Source organism: Mesoplodon densirostris, chromosome 9 (genome assembly GCF_025265405.1).
Source record: "Mesoplodon densirostris isolate mMesDen1 chromosome 9, mMesDen1 primary haplotype, whole genome shotgun sequence".
Lineage (NCBI taxonomy): Eukaryota > Metazoa > Chordata > Mammalia > Artiodactyla > Ziphiidae > Mesoplodon > Mesoplodon densirostris.
In genome coordinates, this window is record NC_082669.1 from 26,099,566 (window position 1) to 26,121,636 (window position 22,071).

At 49.2% G+C, this 22,071-nt stretch overlaps 1 protein-coding gene across 2 annotated transcripts in view; it reads right to left on the reverse strand.

Moving 5' to 3' along the window:
- NUDCD3 (NudC domain containing 3) overlaps window positions 1-22,071 on the reverse strand; it is a 75,920-nt gene that overhangs the window by 15,988 nt on the left and 37,861 nt on the right. For both annotated transcript variants that reach the window (XM_060108314.1, XM_060108313.1), the window contains exon 3: window positions 8,796-8,928. In XM_060108314.1, coding sequence (XP_059964297.1) covers window positions 8,796-8,928 — 133 coding nt within the window. The remainder of the gene's footprint in view (window positions 1-8,795; window positions 8,929-22,071) is intronic.

Consider the following 22,071-nt stretch of genomic DNA (forward strand, 5'->3'; position numbering starts at 1 on the left):
CTGGACTGGGAGATTTATTTCATGCGTGTACCCCGGCCAGCAGGACCCCAAGCACGTGGACCCCAGGACGTTCAGCAGATCAGTAAGTGGAGAGGAAAGAAAACAGAACTCCGGGTTTGTTTTTCCCCCACTTCTTCTAAATTCTAAATTTTGTGTTTTATAACGTAAAAATCTTTTATACTAGTATTTGCATAATGTCCGCATTAGGCCTTTCTCACGGGTGGGTGGTGTCAGTCAAGGTGTCAAAACAGTCTGGAGATGGCCCTCCCATGTCACTTGCAAAGTGCTTATTAAATGCACTTGAAAAGAAACCCTCGGTGTCACAGAATTTTCAGACTGGAGTCTACACCTGTCAGTGGAATCTGATACTATAACCTACCTGTATTTTAAATAACCATAAATAAGCGATGGAGGGGCTTCCCTGGTGGCTCAGTGGTTGAGAGTCCGCCTGTGGATGCAGGGGACACGGGTTCGTGCCCCGGTCCGGGAGGATCCTACATGCCGTGGAGCGGCTGGGCCCGTGAGCCATGGCCACTGAGCCTGCGCGTCCGGAGCCTGTGCTCCGCAACGGGAGAGGCCACAACGGTGAGAGGCCCGCGTACCGCAAATAAATAAATAAATAAATAAATAAGCGATGGAAAGGAGAGAGATGCCTGCACACACCGTGTCCACATTCAGGCCCCAGGGGGGTCCTGTGAGCCCCAGCTCCAATTGCACCCAATTTCTGAGAGAATGTACCACTTAACTCGGTTCTGCTAAGGCACGGGCACAACTCAGTTCACTCCCAGCTGCCCAACAGCGGCCCAGTGCACTCCGAGACAGATGCAGACAATCGCTGGCCAAATCGGGTGTCCCTGACCACGAACTCGGATGTGCGGTGAACACCTGACAGAGCGGACCAAGGCTCCACCAGTCCTGGCCTCCCAGGAGCAAGCTCACTTTAACAAATAAAATCCTCCAGCCAACTTTATGTAACAGGATAATTTCCAAACCTGGGTGAGCTCGTCTCTTATACAAAGGGGATGTACCCAAGCACCGAGGGGAAACCAGACCAGAGATGCTTCCAGGAGCTCCAGTTCAAGACGTCACTCTGGGAACAGGCGGCCATCTCCTGAGCTCCATGACCCACACAGATGACAGGAACAAAGCACGCAGAGAAAAACCCCAGACAACACAGGAAAGAAGGGAGAGGCCAGGACAGAGAAACTTTCAACAACTCTATGGAGAGGAAGGAGAGGCGTGTGGCGACAGACAGCACAGAGCAGGGACAAGCTCAGCCAAGTGGCGCTTCCGGCTGGCAGTTAGCAGGTATGGAGCATGGAGGCAGAGCGGCTGAGTCAGTCCACGGCCAGCTGTGCCAGCGGAAGCCCCGTCAGAAGGGAGAAGAACCCACTGTGTGCCATGGAGCTACAGGGAACCCTGCTCCAGAAAAACGGGCCGGCAGTCTAAGGGAACTGGGTGGACACCCAGCCCAACACACTGCAAGGCAAAGCCAGCCAGTCAATTCCTCAGCTGTGAGCAGCGATGGGAGCGGCAGACCTCAGACACGTAAAGGAGAAAACCATCAACATCATCCCACACTCCACAGAATGGGGAAGATTTTTTTTTTTCTGTTTTGCCACATCACGCAGCATGCGGGATCCGACCAGGGGTGGAACCCGTGCCCCCTGCAGTGGAAGTGTGGAATCCTAACCACTGGACCACCAGGGAATTCCCAATATATTTTTAAAATAAAAAAACTAGCAGGGAACTAAGGATTGCATTCTATGAGAAAAAGCAGCAGCACAAAAAGACAGACTTAGGTTTAAAAAAAAAAAAGTAAAGATTACAGAGCTAATTAGGAAAAAAGGGAATTCTAAAATATTTCCAATTTATACCCTCGAAGAGATCTGAGAAGATAAGGTATCTATAGAACCAGAATAAAACATGAAAACAGAACTAGACAAAACAAACACTTAGAAAAAAACAGAGTGAAAATAAGATTTTCAACAGAAAGGCTGGAAGATAAAGTCAAAGAAATCAAGGTAGAGCCAGAAACCAATCCAGGCAATCAGTTTGGCATTACAGAAACTGTGACAGCAACAAGACAATTTTCCAGAGCTTAAGAAAAATATGGCTTCAGTTTAAAAGGACCCACCGAGGGCTGAACAGAACGAATGAAAGATGACTTACACAAACTCATGACATTTCATACCACTGAGTATTTAAAATAAGGTCTTAAAAGTTCCAAATAGGAGGAAAAAAGTTTACTCACAAAGAACCGGAATGGAAGACATTTCTAGAATAAGTAACAGCGGATGTAAGAAAACAGGAGAATAATGCCTTCAATCTTGTTAGGGGAGATTTTTTTTTTTTTTTTGGCCCCACTACACGTCTTGCAGGATCTCAGTTCCCTGACCAGGGATCGAACCCAGGCCACAGCAGTGAAAGCCCAGGCTCCTAACCACTAGGCCAGCAGGGAACTCCCAGGAGAGTATTTTTTAAAGTTAGAATTCTATACAAACTCAAACCACAAAATAAGCGGAAGTTTAAAATAACGGCATTTTAAGACATTCAAGAACACTGCATTTATTACCACACATCATTTCGAGAAAGTTACTTGAGTCTATACCACAACAAAATGAGGATGAAAACAGAGGAAGATCCTGGATGAGGAGGGGGATCAAAATCCACTTATAAAATGAGTAAGTTCTGGGGATCTAATGTACAGCATGGTGACTGTAATTAACAATACTAAACAGTACATTTGAAAGTTGCTAAGAGAGTAGAACTTAAAAGTTTTCATCACAAGAAAAAATTTATAACTATGTGAGGTGATGAAGGTTAATTAAACTTACTGTGGTGATCATTTTGCTAAACATACACATCCCAAACAACTGTACACCTGAAATTAATACAACATTATATGTCAAATATATCTCAATAAAACTAGGGGAAAAAAAGAGGAAGATCCAACAAGGATCTAAAACACAGTGAATTTAACCTAGAAGTGCAGTGAAAAGAAGTTCCAGGATGCAAGCTATACAACCGAACTAGAAAATAATCAGTCCGGATGGGAGTCAGAGGTGAGAGGGTCTGCAGGAAGTGATTTCTAGACAATACACAGTACCAGTGAGAGTCTGAGTAATTCTGAGATTATGATGAAAGTGTACTATTTTTTGACAAGAAAAAAAGAAAGACAGCCAGAAACTCCAGAAAAACAAAAAACTATATAAGAAACTACTGATCCAAAGGGATGTAATGAAAATGGAGTAAGGACCTGCAAAACAGCTTGACGGGAGGAGCAGCAGGGACCAGAGCCCTGAGTGTAAGGGGTGGTGGGCTCAGGGCACTTGCACTCTCAGCGTCCCGACAGCCTGAGCCAGATGACACGGGAAATCCTAGGTCCCCTGAGACTTTCCTGGGCAGCCACCTTGGCTGGAGGCACGGCGGCAAACACCAGAGACCAAAGCCGCCCTAGTGGGGCCGACAGAGGGAACGGGGCGGGGGGTGGCACATCATCTGTGCTGAAGGTGGGGCCGCGAGGCTTTTTATTCATAGTTGACAACTTGACAACATATGCATAGAAAACATCTGCCCAAAGATCCCAGGAACTAGTACTGTGATTTCTGAGGTTGGGGTGGGGGCTGGTATAGGATAAAAGGGCAGAGGCAGGAAAGAAACCTCTCCTTGTACATTTTACTCTTTTGAACAGGTACATGTCCTATGCATTCAAACAAAAGCAATTTTTTAACAGATAAATGCAGCCTATTAGCCTTTTCTGCTATGGAAGTTTCCTATAAAAAAGAGTCTTCCTACATTTTTTCTAAACGCCTTCTAAGAAGGGAACGCCGTGTAATAGAGCTTTTAAGCACAAATTCCTACAGCTGAATCAAGCTCTGGGGCACAGCGTCACTGTACAAGACATGCCCAGGGGCCTTGGTGCTGTCCTGGAAGGTTCCCGTGGTGAGGCCAGAGATGGCATGCAGCATGGCCGTGAGCCCACCAGCCAGCAGCAAGGACCTCATCCGCCAGTAAAGACCATGAACAATCTCCGAGAGGAAAGAGAATACCGAGAAGGAAAGTAATTCACTTGTCACTCAATGTCATGCAGTCATGACTGTGTGCAACAATATCATGACATTTTCCACGCAAAAGACAACTAACTGATCAGACAGGGTGGAGGTGGGAGCCGGGTCCTGCGCTCCGCTCCACCACCGTCTCACCGGACAGTGTGGCGCCTTAGCGGTTTACGTCTCCAGGAGAGCTCTCTCATCTTCAAAATGAGAGTCAGACTAAAACTCTCCGGAGTTCAATTTTCCTGCATTAAAATCCTATGATTCAATGAAATGCCAGGTTTATAACCAGCCCCAGCTGACATTAGCGATCACACATACATCGTCCTGATGGCAAAGTTCCTTCTCCCTACCCCATGGCTACACTGAGGAAAGAATGGGGAACTCGGCTGCTTTTCCCGTGCAGAGCGGACGGAACAAAGAACGTGATGAAGCAAAGACCTAACTACATTTCACTAATGAATGAAACCAAAGCTTCATTTTGAGAAGTTTTCCGTTAGATGCACCAGCAAAATGATAAAAACAACAAAGACTTATAAAAAACCAGTTGCATGTAAAATAAGAACGCTTGAACTTAAAGCGTTCCGCACATGCATTTATCTGTCCCCCACTACCCTTGAGAGGCAAATACGTTTTCCACAGGGAAAAAATCCACAAGGAGTAAAGGAGGGGCAATGTTCTGAGGCCTCAAGCACCAAGCTTCAGCTGAAGAAGAGGGGGCCCAGGACCCCCTGCACTGACCCTCAGTGCTCCCACATCTACCCAGTACCCCCAACACCCCTGGCCCCTCACACACAGAGCTAACTACAAACCCAGAACAACTGCGACTTCATCAGCTGAGCCGCTACAATCACAGCTACCATCATGATGCTATCTGATAGGTGCCACAGACAAAAACCAAAAATAAACACTGCTGACAGGTAGCTGTGACAGGTACCGCAGGGAAGAGCTGGAAAGGAGCCAGCCCAGAAAGAAAGTGGCGACTCAGAAAAAAACCCTTAGGCCAGCAAAAGCCGAGAGATACAAAATAAACTTATCCCTAGGTTTAAAGTGAGGCATGCCTAAAACTCTTTAGATCACCAAGAACTAGAGAGACCATGCATTTTTCAAAGGTTGCAGTATAAAAGCGACCTGGAATCTGAAAGTTGCTAACAGAGTAAATCTTAGGAGTTCTCATCGCACATACGCAGTTCTGTAATATGGTGAGCATGGTAACCAGACTTACTGTGGTGGTCATTTCGCAGCACACACAGATAACAAACCATTATATTGTACACCTGAAACTAACATGACATTGTATGCCAATTATACATCAATTTTTTAATGACATGGGGAAAAATACTATTGAAGGAGAAAAAAAATTCAACCACGTAGGAGACTAGTGTAAATTAAGTCAGCAGGTGTCACAAAGTGCCAACACTGGATAAATAAATGCCTTACGGAGAACACGACTCTTCCAATCCCGGCGTCACAAACACTCAGGCTCATCCACACCCCCCGAGTGGTGGGAGCACTGGCTCCAGAGCAAGCCAGCCTGGAGAGACCCTCACCGTCTCTGCGTTTCCCACTGTGTGCACCGCAACGCCTTGAAGGGCTGCTGGGAAGAAGGGTCTGAGGGGTGCCCGGCTGCACAGAGCTGGTTGAGCCAACAGCCTGTTTATGCTCCGCATGGCACCTGCCACACCCTGGAACTGTACTGGCGCACCTGCTGTCATCAACTGAGCCCCACGCAGGGTCAGCTCCAGAGCAGCAATCTTGTTCGAGTCTTGGGGACCATCATGTGGTCAGTAAATGTCTAATGCAGAAATGAGCAAAACCCAGGGTTATCCTTAGTGAAAGCGAAGCCGTCTCCTCCCAGAGGCCACAACAAGTGGATTTAGGAGGCACAGATATGACTGGGGCATGACGGTCTGTCCCTTAGCGCAATGAGACGAAGGACAGGCCCCTCACAACACACTGCTATGGCAGAGCAGCGTTGTGAGACTGACACCCCAATGACCAGTGTGCACATCTGAGATGCTGTTTTCAATGGGAAGGTTTCCCGGATGGCTGTGGGAAGTTCAGCAAGAGATGTCAGGTAACCTGTGTCTCTTAAGTCAAAGAAAGAGAAAATAACTAGTTGTTTGTTTTTTTTTCCTCAGGCCGCACAGCGCAGCTTACGGGATCTTAGTTTCCCGACCAGGGATTGAACCCTCATCATCGGCAGTGAAAGCACAGGGTCCTAACCACTGAACCACCAGGGAAGTCCCCAGAATAACTAGTTTTAGGCTGGGCCTAACACAAGTCCTTCCAGAGAAAGCTCCAGAAGTTCATGGAGAAGTTAGAAGACAGACACTAGACCAGGAAGCTGTAACATTTTTAGCCAAGTAGTGAAGTATAGTAACCAATGCTTTTCATAATTTATTCGCCTATACACAAAGCAATCCTACCAAAAAAACAAAATGAAGGGCCTCCCTGGTGGCGCAGTGGTTAAGAGTCCGCCTGCCGATGCAGGGGATACGGGTTCGTGCCCCGGTCTGGGAGGATCCCATATGCCGCGGAGCGGCTGGGTCCGTGAGCCATGGCCGCTGGGCCTGCGCATCCGGAGCCTGTGCTCCGCAACGGGAGAGGCCACAACAGTGAGAGGCCCGCATACAGCAAAAAGAAAAAAAAAAAAAAAAAAAAAACAAAATGAAAATCAACACCTGGCCCACTAAAACTCTAAAGGATGCTGAACAAACTATTCTAACAAGGAAGGTCAGCCTGCACCCACTATGACCCACCACAATCAGAGGGAACATGGTCATCAAAAGTAGGACTCTTGGGGCTTCCCTGGTGGCGCAGTGGTTGAGAGTCCGCCTGCCGATGCAGGGGATACGGGTTTGTGCCCCGGTCTGGGAGGATCCCACATGCCGCGGAGAGGCTGGGCCCGTGAGCCATGGCCGCTGGGCCTGTGCGTCCGGAGCCTGTGCTCCGCAATGGGGGAGGCCACAACAGTGAGAGGCCCGCGTACAGCAAAAAAAAAAAAAAAAAAAAAAAAAAAAAGTAGGACTCTTGGGCTTCCCTGGTGGCGCAGTGGTTGAGAGTCCGCCTGCCAATGCAGGGAACATGGGTTCGTGCCCCGGTCCGGGAGGATCCCACATGCCGTGGAGTGGCTGGGCCCGTGAGCCATGGCCGCTGAGCCTGCGCATCCGGAGCCTGTGCTCCGCAACGGGAGAGGCCACAACAGTGAGAGGCCCGCGTACCACAAAAAAAAAAAAAAAAAAAGTAGGACTCTGTAGGGATGACCCCTAGTTACCTGGTCTGACCTGGATCCTAAAGTCCATTCACGGGTCACTGAGCCCTGGTGAGATCTCCTGGGATGGGGTGGGAAAGGGAGAAAGGGAGGAACGAGCAGACAATGCTGCTGCAGCCACAATCTCCATGACACCCTGACGCACACCCACGTGGAGCCGTGAAGGCTCAGGGGCTCCTGTCCTGCTCCTGTCTTCTGTGCTGCAGAATGAACTGCATTCGTCTGACACTGGAGGAAAGTAGCAGTATTCTAGAGGCTTCCCCGGGCCCCACCCAGACTCCTGCACAGGGAAGGCCTGTTTTAGGTAGAGCCTAGGGAACCAGGGAGGAGAGCAGCAGGGGCCTCAGGACGGGGGTGGGGTGGAGGTGAGGCCTGGAGGGGCTCACTCACTGCCCAGAGCCTGGATCTACACACGTATCCAGACCAGCAGCAGCCACTTTACAGGGCATCGTTTCTCAAAAATGTATAGGAAACTCAACTTCTGTTTTACATGCTCTGGGATCTTCTCTTTTAAAGAAGCCAGCAGTTATTTCGCTTTATAAAGTGAGGAGTGGGACACGGAAAATAGCATGAGCTTTAGAAGCAAACACACCTGAATCAAACCATGGCTTTACCACTGCACCCACTCAGCCATTCACTCCTTCAAAAACATTCGGACAGTGCTCACTGTCCCCGGCATAGCAAGAGTGAGGGAGACACATGGTGACTTTTCCATGTCAACCTGGATAACCAAGTAACTTCTCTCGGCCTCAATTTCTCATCTATAAAACATAAAAGCTACTACTTACTTTGCAGGTTGTAGTTTCTCATTATGACTGAAATAAGGAAACAGTTTCTGGCATATATCGGAATTTTTTATATTATGGATTATAGTAACAATGTCCCATTTCATGTGCGAGTTTTTCCTTTAAAGTGATGCCTACCTATTTCCAACGAGCTACAATCATGTTATTCTCAACGTCCCCAAGTAAACATCTCTCTCCCGCTAAAAGATTAAATTTCTACTCACTCAACGTCATTAAGATGGAGAAATCAACTCAAGTTGTAAATGTTACAACTCCAAAGAGCACAGGACTGGAAGTCCACCTGTCACTACAGAACCTGTAGTTCTTTGCTTTGCCTCTTGGGACTCCACTTTCTCCATCTGTGAAATGGGTATAACAACAATTGCCTTGCCTACTCTGTAGTGCTTTTGCAGAGACTAAAGGCAATAAACGATATGAAAATTCTGTCATTAAAAAACAACAACAAAGCTCACATTCTATTCACATAGGGGGCTGAGCTGGGTCTCATACTTGACGTGGTTAAAGAGGATGTGGTGGTGGCAGGCTTGTGACTGCAGAAAATAAGTGGTTTTGTGTTGGTGGCTAAGTGGGGAGACCAGCTCCAGTGCAGCCCACAGCCTGAAGCCTATGCCCCAAGGAAAGAAGCTGAGCAGAGAAGCTGGGAAGAACCCCCGAGGTTACCTGCTTGCCCTTCACCACGTGCTTGGGCACCGGCACCTTGAGCTCCAGGTCAGTGTAGTCCTGGGACCAAGCGTAGTTCTCACGCACAGCACCATTGTAGCTGTCGGGGTTTCTCTGGAACTGCTCCTGCCTCCTGAGAAAGAACAAGAAGTAAGATGACAGCCCAGGCCCACACACAGGGCAGGAAGGCCACAGGGGAACCCAGGTACATACTGTCTCTAGGTTGTGAGAATTTTCACCTAATCTCACTTGATTTTGCATCTAAAACTCTCCCTCTCTCTGGGCGATTTCCGTTCTGACCCCCCAGCTCGGGCTTCCTGGGAGGTCACAGGAACAAAGGGAAAAGCCAAGGAGAAGACCCTGAGTGCAGCACCCTTAAGGTCAGGAAAAGTATCTGCCACCACAGACCACGGCACAGCCTGGTGCTCCTGGTCTTCATGAAGCTTAGAAACCAGGCCAGGGGCTTCCCTGGTGGCGCGCGCAGTGGTTGAGAGTCCGCCTGCCAATGCAGGGGACATGGGTTCGTGCCCCGGTCCGGGAAGATCCCACATGCCGCGGAGCAGCTGGGCCCGTGAGCCATGGCCGCTGAGCTTGCGCGTCCGGAGCCTGTGCTCTGCAACTGGAGAGGCCACAACAGTGAGAGGCACGCGTACCGCAAAAAAAAAAAAAAAAAAAGAAACCAGGCCAGCCCACAAACCAAAGAGCCTCATTAATAAAATCCTGGGGGGACTTCCCTGGTGGCGCAGTGGTTAAGAATCTGCCTGCCAACGCAGGGGACATGTGTTCGAGCCCTGGTCCGGGAAGATCCCACATGCCACGGAGCAACTAAGCCCATGTGCCACAACTACTGAGCCCACACACCACAACTACTGAAGCCTGCACGCCCTGGAGCCTGAGTGCCGCAACTACTGAGCCCGTGTGCTGCAACTACTGAAGACCGCGTGCCTGGAGCCCATACTCCGCAACAAGAGAAGCCACCACAGTGAGAAGCCCGCGTACCGCAACAAAGAGTAGCCCCCGCTCGCCGCAACTAGAGAAAGCCTGCGTGCAGCAACGAAGACCCAACACAGCCAAAAACAAAAAAAATCCTGGGGCTTGTGGGTGCCTGGTTTCTCATAAACTACTTGGCAGGACGTATCTCTTAAAAAAAAAAAAAAAAAAGGCAAAACAAGTTCAGCCTACAGCTGCTCAACTTCAATCCTAATCCAACACCAGCCTCCATTTTCTCCCGGTAAATAAATGAAAGCCAAGGCAATGTACTAAACTGCAGGCTTTCCTAAGATGCGAGCAATGTGCTTATGAGACAGCCTAGAAAAAACCCAGTCAGCCAAATCCTCCTGTACACGCATTACCAACCCAGCGCAGATGCAAACAGGCATGGCCAAGAAGCTGATGGTAAAAATAAAATACAATAAAATACTTGCCACAGAATTTAACAGTGTTAATAACAGTATGAACACCATACAAAAATAAGTGTAGAGTCCATTATAGTGAGTTTTAGATCTAAATTAGAGACAGAAGCTTAGTCGGGGAGGAGGCAACACCTATGAGGAAGGACATCCCAAAATACAGATTCATCCGGCCACCTTCTCCTGCCCTCGGAGAGCCCGACAGACGCACCTGGAGGGAGAGGCCGAAGGATGAGACTCCACTCACTGTGAGCATCTGCACGTGTGCAGATGGAAACACCCAGAAAAGGGTCAAGAACACATGTACCCCATCAGCCCCACACCTCTGGTCAGGAGGGGTTGGGAGCGGTGGTTAATGAGGACGCACTTTTTCGGGCAAAAGTTTTAAGCCAAGAACATGTTTACCTCCTGTGGGTATGCTGTACACACCTTGTATCTGAGGCTGGGCGTCCATCACAGCCCAGGCTCTCTGGGCTGGTAAACTGGTGGCTGCTACAGGCTGAACCATGTCCCCCAAAATTAATACGCTGAACTCCTAACTCTCGGCACCTCATTTGGAGACAGGATCTACACAGAGGTAATCCAGTTAGAATGAGGTCATCAGGGTGGGCCCTGATCCAATGGGACCGTGTCCTTAAAGGGAGAGAGATCCGGACACGAAGACACACGCACAGAGGGACAATGTGTAGAGACTCAGGGAAAAGACAGCCACATGGTGACGGCAATGCAGCTGCAAGTCAAGGGACGCTGAGGACTGTCAGCCACCCCAGAAGCTGGAAGAGGCAAGGAAAGGTTCTACCCAGAGTCCCAAAGGGAATGCAGCCCTGCAACACCCTGATCCTGGACTTAGGACTGCACAACTACGGGAAGATTTATTTCTGCTGATCTAAGCCACCCAGTTTGTGGTACTTTTTGCAGCAGTTTAGGTCAGGGGCAGGGCTGGGCACTGACCAATCAGAACAGATGCCAGCCCCAAACTACCCACTCACGCGGCCAGGGAGGGATGGAGGGCCCCTGTGGGGACCTAGAGCCACAGAGAAAGCAGGGTGGGGCAAAGGAGACAGGAACAGTCAAAGCCTGGTCACCGGTGGTCAGCGTAAGCTTGATGTGGATGCCACCAAATGCAAGCGTCTGCAAAGGGGGTTCAGTGATGAGAGGAAAGCTTTCAATATACTATAGAACTGACAAAGGACATGCAGCTTTTGTGCATGGTACAGGTTCAGCCTTCTAAGAAAACACACACACAAAGACGTGTGTGTATGTATAAAAGGAAGTCCATTAAGCCTCTGTGGTTGTCTCTGGGTAGCAGGATCACAAGCAGTTTGATTTTCTTTTCTGTATCTTTAGGTATTGTCCGAATTCCCTACAACATGCAGACGCTTTACCACCAGGAGAAAGAGAGCTCTCTTTAAGAACACACTGACAGGAGACGGTGATCTGCCCTGTGGCCCCCACTCCTGGGAGCTCTCCAGTGGCCATGCCAGCCTGCTTGCCTGCTGAGCCCCTGAAACAGGTCCGGGGGACAGGGTGGCCCAAGACCCACGTGTCCCTGACCCACAGGCTTCCTCCCAGCTCTAGCACCTACCGCAGCTGTAAAGCTCACATCTGACAAACACTTGAACGTGCACAGAATACCGCCAATGAGCACCAAGTAACAGGAGGGGTGGGAGGAGGCCTGACCCTCCCCGTACATCTTCTCTGCATGGCCTTTTGAATCGTGTGTGTACGTTACCTGTGTGAAATAATCAAGGTTATGAAAACACGGAAATAAAATACCCACACACAAAATAAAAGCCCATGTGGCCTGGCACTGGCAGAGGTTAGGAAATAAACCTAAGGACCCCTCAAAGTGGGGGGACAGCTACTTCCCATGACATACAGCTAAGCCCTTATGGGCTGCCATCCACGTGGGCCCTCCGACCAGGACGGGCAGCAGACGAGCAGAGGACGGGAGATGCCACAAGGTCACACCTCCTCAAGGGGCCACCCTCCACCCCACGGGTGGCTGTGCTCAGGGAACCCCCTCTCCCAGAGCAGGAGGGGCGCTGCTCAGGCAGCATCGCAGGGGGGCGGCTCAGCAGGCGCTTGCCCCCCTCCCCCAAGACCTGCAGCCTCTTCCCAGCGGAGCCAGGAGAGTCACTCCCAGCACAGAGCAGCAAGCTGCTGGGCGTTTTTAACTCTCGAAATCCACCTTCTCTTTAAATACAGTTGATTACTTCCAGCCAACAGTGTGCAACAGTAAGTCTCCTGTCATGTGCAGGTGCTCTGGGCCCCCGCCCTCACCCTGTCCCCCGACCAGCCTGTGGCCACACCCCTGCAGCTGCTGGCCAGCGCTGGGGGTGGGGAAGGGGGCAGGAGGCAGGGAGTGGGAAGGGCGGGAGGAGTGTGAGTCAGCAGCCAGGGCACCACAGTGGGTGGCGCTGTCCACAGGCCTCACTGCAGCCCCCACGCCTGAGGAGCCACAGCACCAGATTACAGGGTTGCGACCCTGTTAAAGGAAACGCCAGGCCCTGCGTCTCCAAGGGATCAGCTCTGCTGGGCAGACGCCCACAGCCAGCATCATCACCTGCACAGGTGGGGGATGTGGAGCTCAGGCCGCCCCCACTCTCCCCCTCCACGCCCCTGCGCCAAGGCGGCGTGGGAATTAGAACAGCCAGTGGCAAGTAGGAGTTGTCGCGGGTAAAAGGGGTCACAGCCCCCAGATAAAGGCTTTTGTGCAAGCAGGCTGGAGCCCATAAAGGGAATGGGTTATAATTCGGGGAGCAGTCGGGGCTGCTCTCAGGCCCCTCCCAGGCTTCCGGGGTTGGGGGTGGCTCCCCCTACGTGAAGACAGGTGCTGGGCAGTGCTCACCAGGTTCCCAGAGCCAGAAAGAGCTGCTTTCACCCTGGAACATCCTGCCTCCACACACTCACACTCGCCCCTCATGACCTAAGGCAAAGGCCACCTCTCCACTGTCCTCAGTGGTGCCCAGGTGTGACAGTTCCGGCCACACCTCCCTACCCACCTGTAGATGCCACTGCCCCTGAACCCAGTGGGAGAGGCCAGGGCTTATGCGTGCACGAGCACACGTGGCGTGCATGGGTACGTGTGCATGAGCACATCATGCGACCACGTGTGCTGTAAGCATGTGCGTGGTGTGTACGTGTGTGGTGTGTGCATGTTATAAGCATGTTTGTGGTGTGTGTGCGTGTACGGGGTATATTAGGTAGTCACCAGACAGCAGCTCATCCTCTCACCAGCTCCATCTCTCATCGACTTCCTTCTCTTGTCACTGATCCCACCATATCCCACATGTGGATGGGAGCCACAGCCACTGGAAACACAGTGATTTTTCCTCTGGATTTCTGCATTTTCCAGCCGATTCAAAGTGAGCATTGTTAGAACACTTGCCCACCTCGGAGCCCCAACTCCCTGCTTCGGAAGCCCAGCACCAACTGTGCCCTCCTGGAAACAGGTCCACAGGCAGCGTTCTCAGCACTGCAATGTGACTGGCGGGGCCTGGATCCTTAGCCATTGTGACTGTCTGGGATGGCCACGCTACACCACGTCACACTCCACCTCCGCAGCTTAGAAACGAAAGGGTCAGATGGCAGCGTCGGTCCACATGACCCGCCCAGAGGGCGCTCTGCACCAGGCGGCCCACCGTCCTCCCCAGCCTCCTGCCCAGTCTCCTCTGGGGCCCCCCACCTGCAGGATCCTTTTTAGTACCTGCCTCTTCTCAGCTCCTCAGGCAACCAGAGCCAACATCACCGGGCCCCAGGCGCAGGGCTCAGAGCCTCTACACCAGGCCCAGCAGTCACTGAAGACCCCATGTCCACAGCACTCAAGGCCCGAGGCCGACCCCATGTCACTGGGTGCCAGCCATGAAACCTCAAGCAGGTCATGGCACTCCGGTCCCTGGTCCCCAACCATAAAACCAGAACACTGACAGCTCTGTCCCAAAGAGTGGCCAAGAAGAGTAAGTGAGACAAACGTGTAAAACAGCCAAAATGGGAAAATGTTCAGGGTCACCGCCCTCCGCGCGCTGGATCACTGCCCTCTTCAGTGCCTTCCCACCCAGTTAGAAAGTCTGCCTACAGACGCAAGACTCAACAAGTGACCTTTATGAATAGAGATTTCTTGACCTTCTGGGGCATTCAGGGAGGGAAGTTATGCATTTTGCCTAATAAGCTTACAGTTTTACCCTTGAGTTTCTTTTTTAAAATCTAGCATCAATAAGTTGATCTACACTGATCTCACCAGTTTAGCATCTGCCACCAATCGGTCTCCCCAGATAGTAGGGGGCTTGCCTCACCAACAGGACCAGAGCCCCTGTGGAGAGGCGGCTAGTCTCCAGTCGGCCTAAGCTAAGTAGTCCCCTGAGAGCAAAGATGCCACTCAAGGTGAGGAGGGTCCCATGAGAGGCACACATGAGACCCTCCAGAGGGCTCCTGCTGGCCAAAGATGGGACAATTTGAGCATCAGAAAGAATAACGTGAAATAGTTAAAGATCCATGAGCTCATAAAACCCCAGTGGTCACCTCTGGTGAGCAGAGTATAGCTCAGTCTGAAAATTAATTTAAAAAAAAAAAAAAAGGTTCTACAGGAACTGGAATTTCAGAAAAGCCAAGTCCCTCTATAAGGATTCCAGAAAAGCCAAGCTCTATAAGATAATAAATGAAGGTATAACAGAATGAGAAAATCACCACTGTGTAAAGTACAATGGAAACGTGAGGCTGGGCAGCATCCCTTGACAGACGCTGAGTGCTAGGTGAGCGGCGGATGGGAGTCTGCCCACGGAAGGATCAGAAAATCACCTATGTCCGCAACAGCCAGATACCAGGCACCTCCTGAGAGAGCCTCACCTTTGCTGTAGTCCTGCACCAACGCTGGGCCTTAAATCCACCCCACCTCACAGGTCTAATCACCAGACTATAGGGAGCACAAGGAACAGAGAACACGTTCATCAAAACCATGTACATAGGGGCTTCCTTGGTGGTGCAGTGGTTAAGAATCCGCCTGCCAATGCAGGGGACATGGGTTTGATCCCTGGTCCAGGAAGATCCCACATGCCGTGGAGCAACTGAGGCCGTGTGCCACAACTCCTGAGCCCACGTGCCACAACTACTGAAGCCCATGTGCCCTAGAGCCCACGTATCACAGCTACTGAGCCTGCATGCCACAACTACTGAAGCCCGTGCACCTAGAGCCCGTGCTCCACAACAAAAGAAGCCACTGCAATGAGAAGCCTGCACACCACAAGGAAGAGTAGCCGCCGCTCGCTGCAACTAGAGAAAGGCCGCGCACAGCAACGAAGACCCAACGCAGCCAGAAAAACAACAACACCAAAAAAATATAAAACCAACCAAGTCCAGAATTTGGAAAATTACAATAGACAAAACTCTAAGTTTCTTTACCAATAAATGGCATAAAATGAAAAAAGACAAGGGAAATGATTCTGAATTAAGAGACTTAGAAGATGTAGCAGCCAAATGTAATGTTTGGACCTGCTGGAATACTATTTTGAAAACAACAACTGAAAAAAGACATTTTGAGACAATCAGGAAAGAGTGAACACAGACTGGACATTAGATGATTATAAGGAACCATAAATTTGTAAGTTATAATTACATTAAGCCCTTTTTTTTTTACTGAAGTATATATATAGGTGAAGTCTGTGATTTCTGGGATTTGCCATATCAAAAAAAAAAGTCTGGGATTAGGGAGAGAAATGAAACACGAATCATGACATGCTGCTAACAAGGAAGGGGGGAACCTCGTGGACATTCATTATGCTACGCTTTCCTTTTTGTGTCACAAAACCTGAAGGATTTGTCTTGGCTATGCACCCAGGAGTGGGCCTGCTGGGTCAAGGGTGTAAAAGTAAGCATCCCACCCTTAAGAGGCAGTGAGAACTCATTTCCAAGGGCTGCCCCAATTCACATGCACCAGTGGTGTGCATGGGGTCCCGCCAACCCACGGGGTCATGTTCAACCCTGGCACACTTTCTAAAGTTTTATCAAGTAAAAATATATAAAAAATAGTATTTCCGTATGGTCTTGATTCACATTTCCCTGCGTATTAATGTTAACTGGCCGTATATGCGACTCATTTCTGCGAAATTCCTGCCATGGCTTTTGTTTGTGCTTTCCCTGGTTTGAAGAAGTTCTCTATAAACTTTTGATAAGAATTCTTCGTTGGTTTCATACTTCACAAACACCTTCTCCCGGTTTATTAACTTGTCTTCCTACTTCCTTCCAGATGTTTGATTAACTCAAGCTCCATCACTACCATCAAAAGATCTTCACAGCTCCTCACCTCCCCGAGGTCTGAAGGGTGTCGTCGCGCCTACTTTCTAACAGGAATACTCTAATTTTTTAATCTTTACTTTTTGCAGTTATTGCTCCCTTTGCATTCAACATGGTTTCCTTGTGTCGTCTTTTCTTCTCTTGACCAGTTGTACCAGGAGCTCGTCTAAATATAAAGGGAAAGTCCAGCTGAGGAACACAGAGGCCCAGCTCGGGACAGGGCTGGCCCATGGTCACTGCGCGCACCAGTCTAGCTCCTCCGGGATGCCTTCCATTCCTTAGCACCCACTCATGGCCAAGACACTGTCAGGAAGGCTCAGTTTAATAAAAAAAAATTCTTACAAAAAGTATACTTTGAAAATGTGCTTTTAACATTGTAAAATTAATTCTGTAGCACAGTTAAAAATATGAGACGATTCTATATTTACCTAAAATAAATGAGGCAAGGTGCTTGGAGTCTCATGATACGCCCATGAATCATTTGACAGGTGTTAATGCAAATTTAGGGAACGTCTTTGACAATCTGTATCAGATGGTCAGCCAACAAAAACATAATCAATATTTACTATGAACTCTTCTAATTAACTAAAGATATAGGTTGGTTATAGTGAGACTTTTTCTTAAATCGTGTTAATTACTTCAACAAGGGAAGGAGGCATTCCAATTTTTTACAAGTATATAAGTATGAAATATACATTTTAAAACAAAAACTAGATAATCTACTCCATAAATATGCTGAATTCTTAGTCTTTAACTCAATTTTCTATTCCTGGTCATCCAAAATCAGGACAGTTATGACCAGCTTTACTATTTCAAGTCCCAACAGACTTCCCAATTGAGGAATACAAGCATACCTCAGAGATATGGTGGGTTTTGTCCCAGACCACCACACCACCACAATAAAGTGAGTCACATGAATTTTCTGGTTTCCTAATGCATGTAGAAGTTATATGTACTCTACACTAGACCATATAACTATTCTGTAGTCTGTTAAGTGTGCAACAGCATTATGTCTAAAAAGACAATGTACATACCTTAATTAAAAATATTTTATTGTTAAAAAATGCTGACCATCATCTGAGCCTTCGGCGAGTCATAATCTTTGTGCTGGTGGAGGGTCTTGCCTTGGTGTTGGTGGCTGCTGACTGATCAGGGTGGTGGATGCTGAAGGCTGGGGTGGCCGTGGCCATTTCTTAAAACAAGACAACAATGAAGTCCGCCACATCGACTGACTCTCCCTTTCACGAATGATTTCTCTAGCAGGCAATGCTGTTCGACAGCATTTTACCCACAGGAGAACTTCTTTCAAAATTGGAGTCAATCCTCTCAAACCCTGCTGCTAAGTTTATGTAATACTTAAATCCTCTGCTGTCATTTCAGCAATCTTCACAGCATCTTCACCCGTAGATTCCATCTCAAGAAATCACTTTGCTCAGCCATAAGAAGCAACTCCTCATCCGTTAAAAGTTTTGTATTTATAACAAATATAATAATAATGAAAAGGTTTGAAATATTGGGAGAAGTACCAAAATGTGACACTGAGACCTGAAGTGAGCAGACGCTGCTGGGAAAATGGTGCTCCAAGGTCTGCTTGACAGAGGGCTGCTGCAGACCTCCAACTTGTAGGAAACACAGTATCTGCGAAGCACAGTAAAGCAAAGCACAATAAAGTGAGGTACAGCCTGCAACCCACAGGGACCAGAGGGAAACAACACCCAAACCTCAGAAGGGGTGAACCCAGCAACACAGCCACCTGTCAGAAACGCCTGCATCAGAAGCTGCCCGTGGAGACAGCGTAACAAGGGGCAAGAGGTCCAGTGAGGGGATGAAATGGAATCCAAAATACATGCATGCATGAGAACTGAGCACTGCCACACGCTCACCACAGATGCAGACTAGAAGCCACACCTGGCTGCAACATCAACAAGCCTCAGCACTCAGCCGCTGCCTGCACTAGCACTGACTATTCATGACAGCAACTTCCCCAAAGAGCCCTCAACTCTTCCATGAATGTAAACTCAACCTCCAGTTTACACCCAGCCTCTGAATCCACCCTCAAAATCATAGCCTTGCAGTTTCCACCAATCCTGACTGTCCTCACCCAGTCCTAATCAAGACTCTCACCCCACGTTCTCACTTTGAAAGACCCACCTTATATCAAACTTCTAATTCTCAACAAGGTCTGGCCTTACCACCCCCGTCCGAGAGGCTGTCAGAGCTTTGGAGGTGGTGCTGTCCCTCCCGAGGTGAGCAGTCCTCAGCTGTCTCACCCACAGATGACACGGTGGTCTCTGGGGTTGCCGTACGCAGGCATGCAACGTGCACATGCGATGTGCATGTCAGGACACAGCAGGGTGGCTCTGAACCCATAGGGTCTGCTCTTTCAGAGGCTGACATCCCATAATAAGTGAAGTTCATCAAGTCCTGCTTCAGGTGGACCAAGTTGTGATGAATGAAAAGTACCACACTGGAGGAGAGAGACCAGTGTTACTTTTATTGAAAGTAAAAACCAAAAAATAGGAAAGAAGGAAACTTGCGAGGGCTGAGGAGGGCTTCCCTGGGCCCAGGTGAAGAGGCGGTGAAAGTGTCAGGGTTGAGGGGCAAGCCTCAGGCCATACAATCAGCTGGCCACCTCTGTCCTGGTGACAAAATGAACTGGTTAATGACACCACCACTATCACTGTCAAAGAATTTACAGCCCAATCCGGGAAAGTCGTGTGCCCAGCCCAAGATGAAAGGTGCAAAGTGTTAGCTGCCAGTGCCAGGCTGCCCAGTACCTGCGAGCACTGAGGGACTTCGGGGGGCGGGGGGAGAGCAGGGAGAACGTGGACACCCCGAGACAGGGAGCAAGGGGAAGCGTGGCAAGGGGACACGGGAATCAGGGGAGTCCCGAGGACCTTGGCAGGTCTGGGCCTGAGGTGGCAAAAGGCAATTCTACCCACAAGTCTTGAGCCATGAAGAAATGATCTTGATACCGAGTACTGAGAAGGCTGGTTTTTTTCAAAGGTGAGCCAGCTAATGTAAGTTCTGTTTTGTTCTACCCTCAAGGTGTGTTACTGAGACGTTGTCTGAAATACTACAGGTCACAGGATGGCAAATGACAGCCCAGCACCTGTTTGGTAAATAAAGTTTTATTGGAATGCATGCTGTAGTAATCCATTTACAAAGCGTCTCCGGCTGCTTCTGGCTCTAGAATGCATGGCCTGCAAAGCCTGAAATATTTACCAGATGGCCCTTCAAATTAGCTTACGTAGTTTTGGAATTTGGGGGCTGGTTTTGGTGTGTTTGTTTAGTTAGTTTTGGCTTTTTGGTTTTGGTATTTTTGAAAAGCCACGTTAAGTTAAAAAAAAAAACTTTTAAAAGGCATCAATTTTAATCAATAACAAAACATCTGAAATGGAAGCGACTCCTATCACTAGGACATGTGGTCAGGTCACTTGGGATGGGGCCTCCTCCACTCCCAGGGGCTCCATCCTGGGAAGGGGCAGTGTGGAACAGCAGACGCACAAGGGATTCAGGATGATTAGCTACGACCGCTCACACCCTCTCTGGGCTGCAGGTTCTGCATCTCCTTTTCACCTCCCAGGATTCTTAGGTGAGAATCATGTGGAAGTGCATGCACACAGTGCACCTGGTAACAGACATGCTCTGTGTGATTTTTATCTAGTGTTTCCCTCCCATAAACCACCAGCCGCAACTCCTCAAGGAAGAAACCAAATGCCCTTTCATCCTGGAAGCTGTCTGCTGTCCTCTTCTCTCAACATCTTCCTGACCGTCCCACCAACTGGACGACCTCACCCACAGAGCGAGGTGGGCATGCCTGCATCTCTCCAGTCCAGACCATAGAGAGAGGAGGATGAGGCCCAGAAAAAAGAGAGGTAGGGGAATTAAAATAGAGACCAAAAAGGATGCCAAAAATCACCAAGATAGTACTGAAGAAGGAGAAAAACAAGGGGGGAGAACAGCCCCTGCTGATGTCAAGTGTGATCCTGGCACTCGGAGCAAATGGCCAGCAGGGAGAACACCCAGCCCTGAACCAGCCCCTCCCACGGAGACCGAGGTGGCACACGGATAGGAAAGAATAGCTGCCTGACAAAGGGCAAAAAACTAAACCTAAATGTGAAAAACACACTTGTCTTTAAAAATTTTATAGGGAAATATTTTTATTAAATCCAAGTAGAGAAGTATTAACAAGACACCTTATAGCATAGAAAAGACCGATCATTTAAATCTAAACTAAATGTGGGCTTCCCTGGTGGCGCAGTGGTTAAGAACTCGCCTGCCAATGCAGGGTACACGGGTTCGAGCCCTGGTCCGGGAAGATCCCACATGCCGCGGAGCAACTAAGCCCGTATGCCACAACTACTGAGCCTGCACTCTAGGGCCTGTGCACGACAATACTGAGCCCGCAAGCCACAACTACTGAAGCCCGTGCGCCTAGAGCCCGTGCTCCACAACAAGAGAAGTCACCGCAATGAGAAGCCCACGCACCGCAATGAAGAGTAGCCCCCGCTCGCCGCAACTAGAGAAAGCCCGCACGCAACAAGGAAGACCCAACACAGTCAAAAATAAAATAAATTGGGCTTCCCTGGTGGCACAGTGGTTGAGAGTCTGCCTGCCGATGCAGGGGACACGGGTTCGTGCCCCGGTCCGGGAAGATCCCACATGCCGCGGAGCGGCTGGGCCTGTAAGCCATGGCCACTGAGCCTGCGCGTCCAGAGCCTGTGCTCCACAACGAGAGAGGCCACAACAGTGAGAGGCCCGCGTACCGCAAAATAAATAAATAAATAAATAAATAAAATAAAATAAATTAAATTAATTAAAAAAATATAAATTAAATGTAAAACTTCTATATGAGAAGGCCCCATGAGTACACAAAGTTAAAACATAAGCCACAAGGACTTCCCTGATGGTGCAGCAGTTAAGAATCCGCCTGCCAATGCAGGGGACACGGGTTCGAGCCCTGGTCAGGGAAGATCCCACATGTCGCGGAGCAACTAAGCCCGTGTGCCACAACTACTGAGCCTGCGCTCTAGAGCCCGTGAGCCACAACTACTGAGCTCGCGTGCCACAACTACTGAAGCCTGTGCGCCTAGAGCCCGTGTTCCACAACAAAGAGAAGCCACTGCAATGAGAAGCCCACGCACCGCAACGAAGAGTGGCCCCCACTTGCCGCAGCTAGAGAAAGCCCACATGCAGCAACGAGGACCCAATGCAGCCAAAAATAAATAAATAAATGAATTGAAAAAAAAAGGTAGGCCACAGAAAGGAGGAAGATCTGTGACACATAACCAACAAAGAACTGGAACATATAAACAATTTCTACAAATCAGTAACAGAAATAGGAAAGTCGGCAAGGGCTATAAAGAGGACATTCAGAGAGGAGGAACCCAAACTGCCACTGAGCATAGGGCTGCATGGTCTCCCAAGTAACTGCAATCATGACCAAAATGATGGACTCACCCATTGACTGACAAAAAGGAAAAGAAACCACTGAGGTAATCAGAGAGCAGGGCAGGAGGAACGTAATTTTCCATACACCACTGGAGGGTGCACACCCTAGAATAGCACTTCTCAGA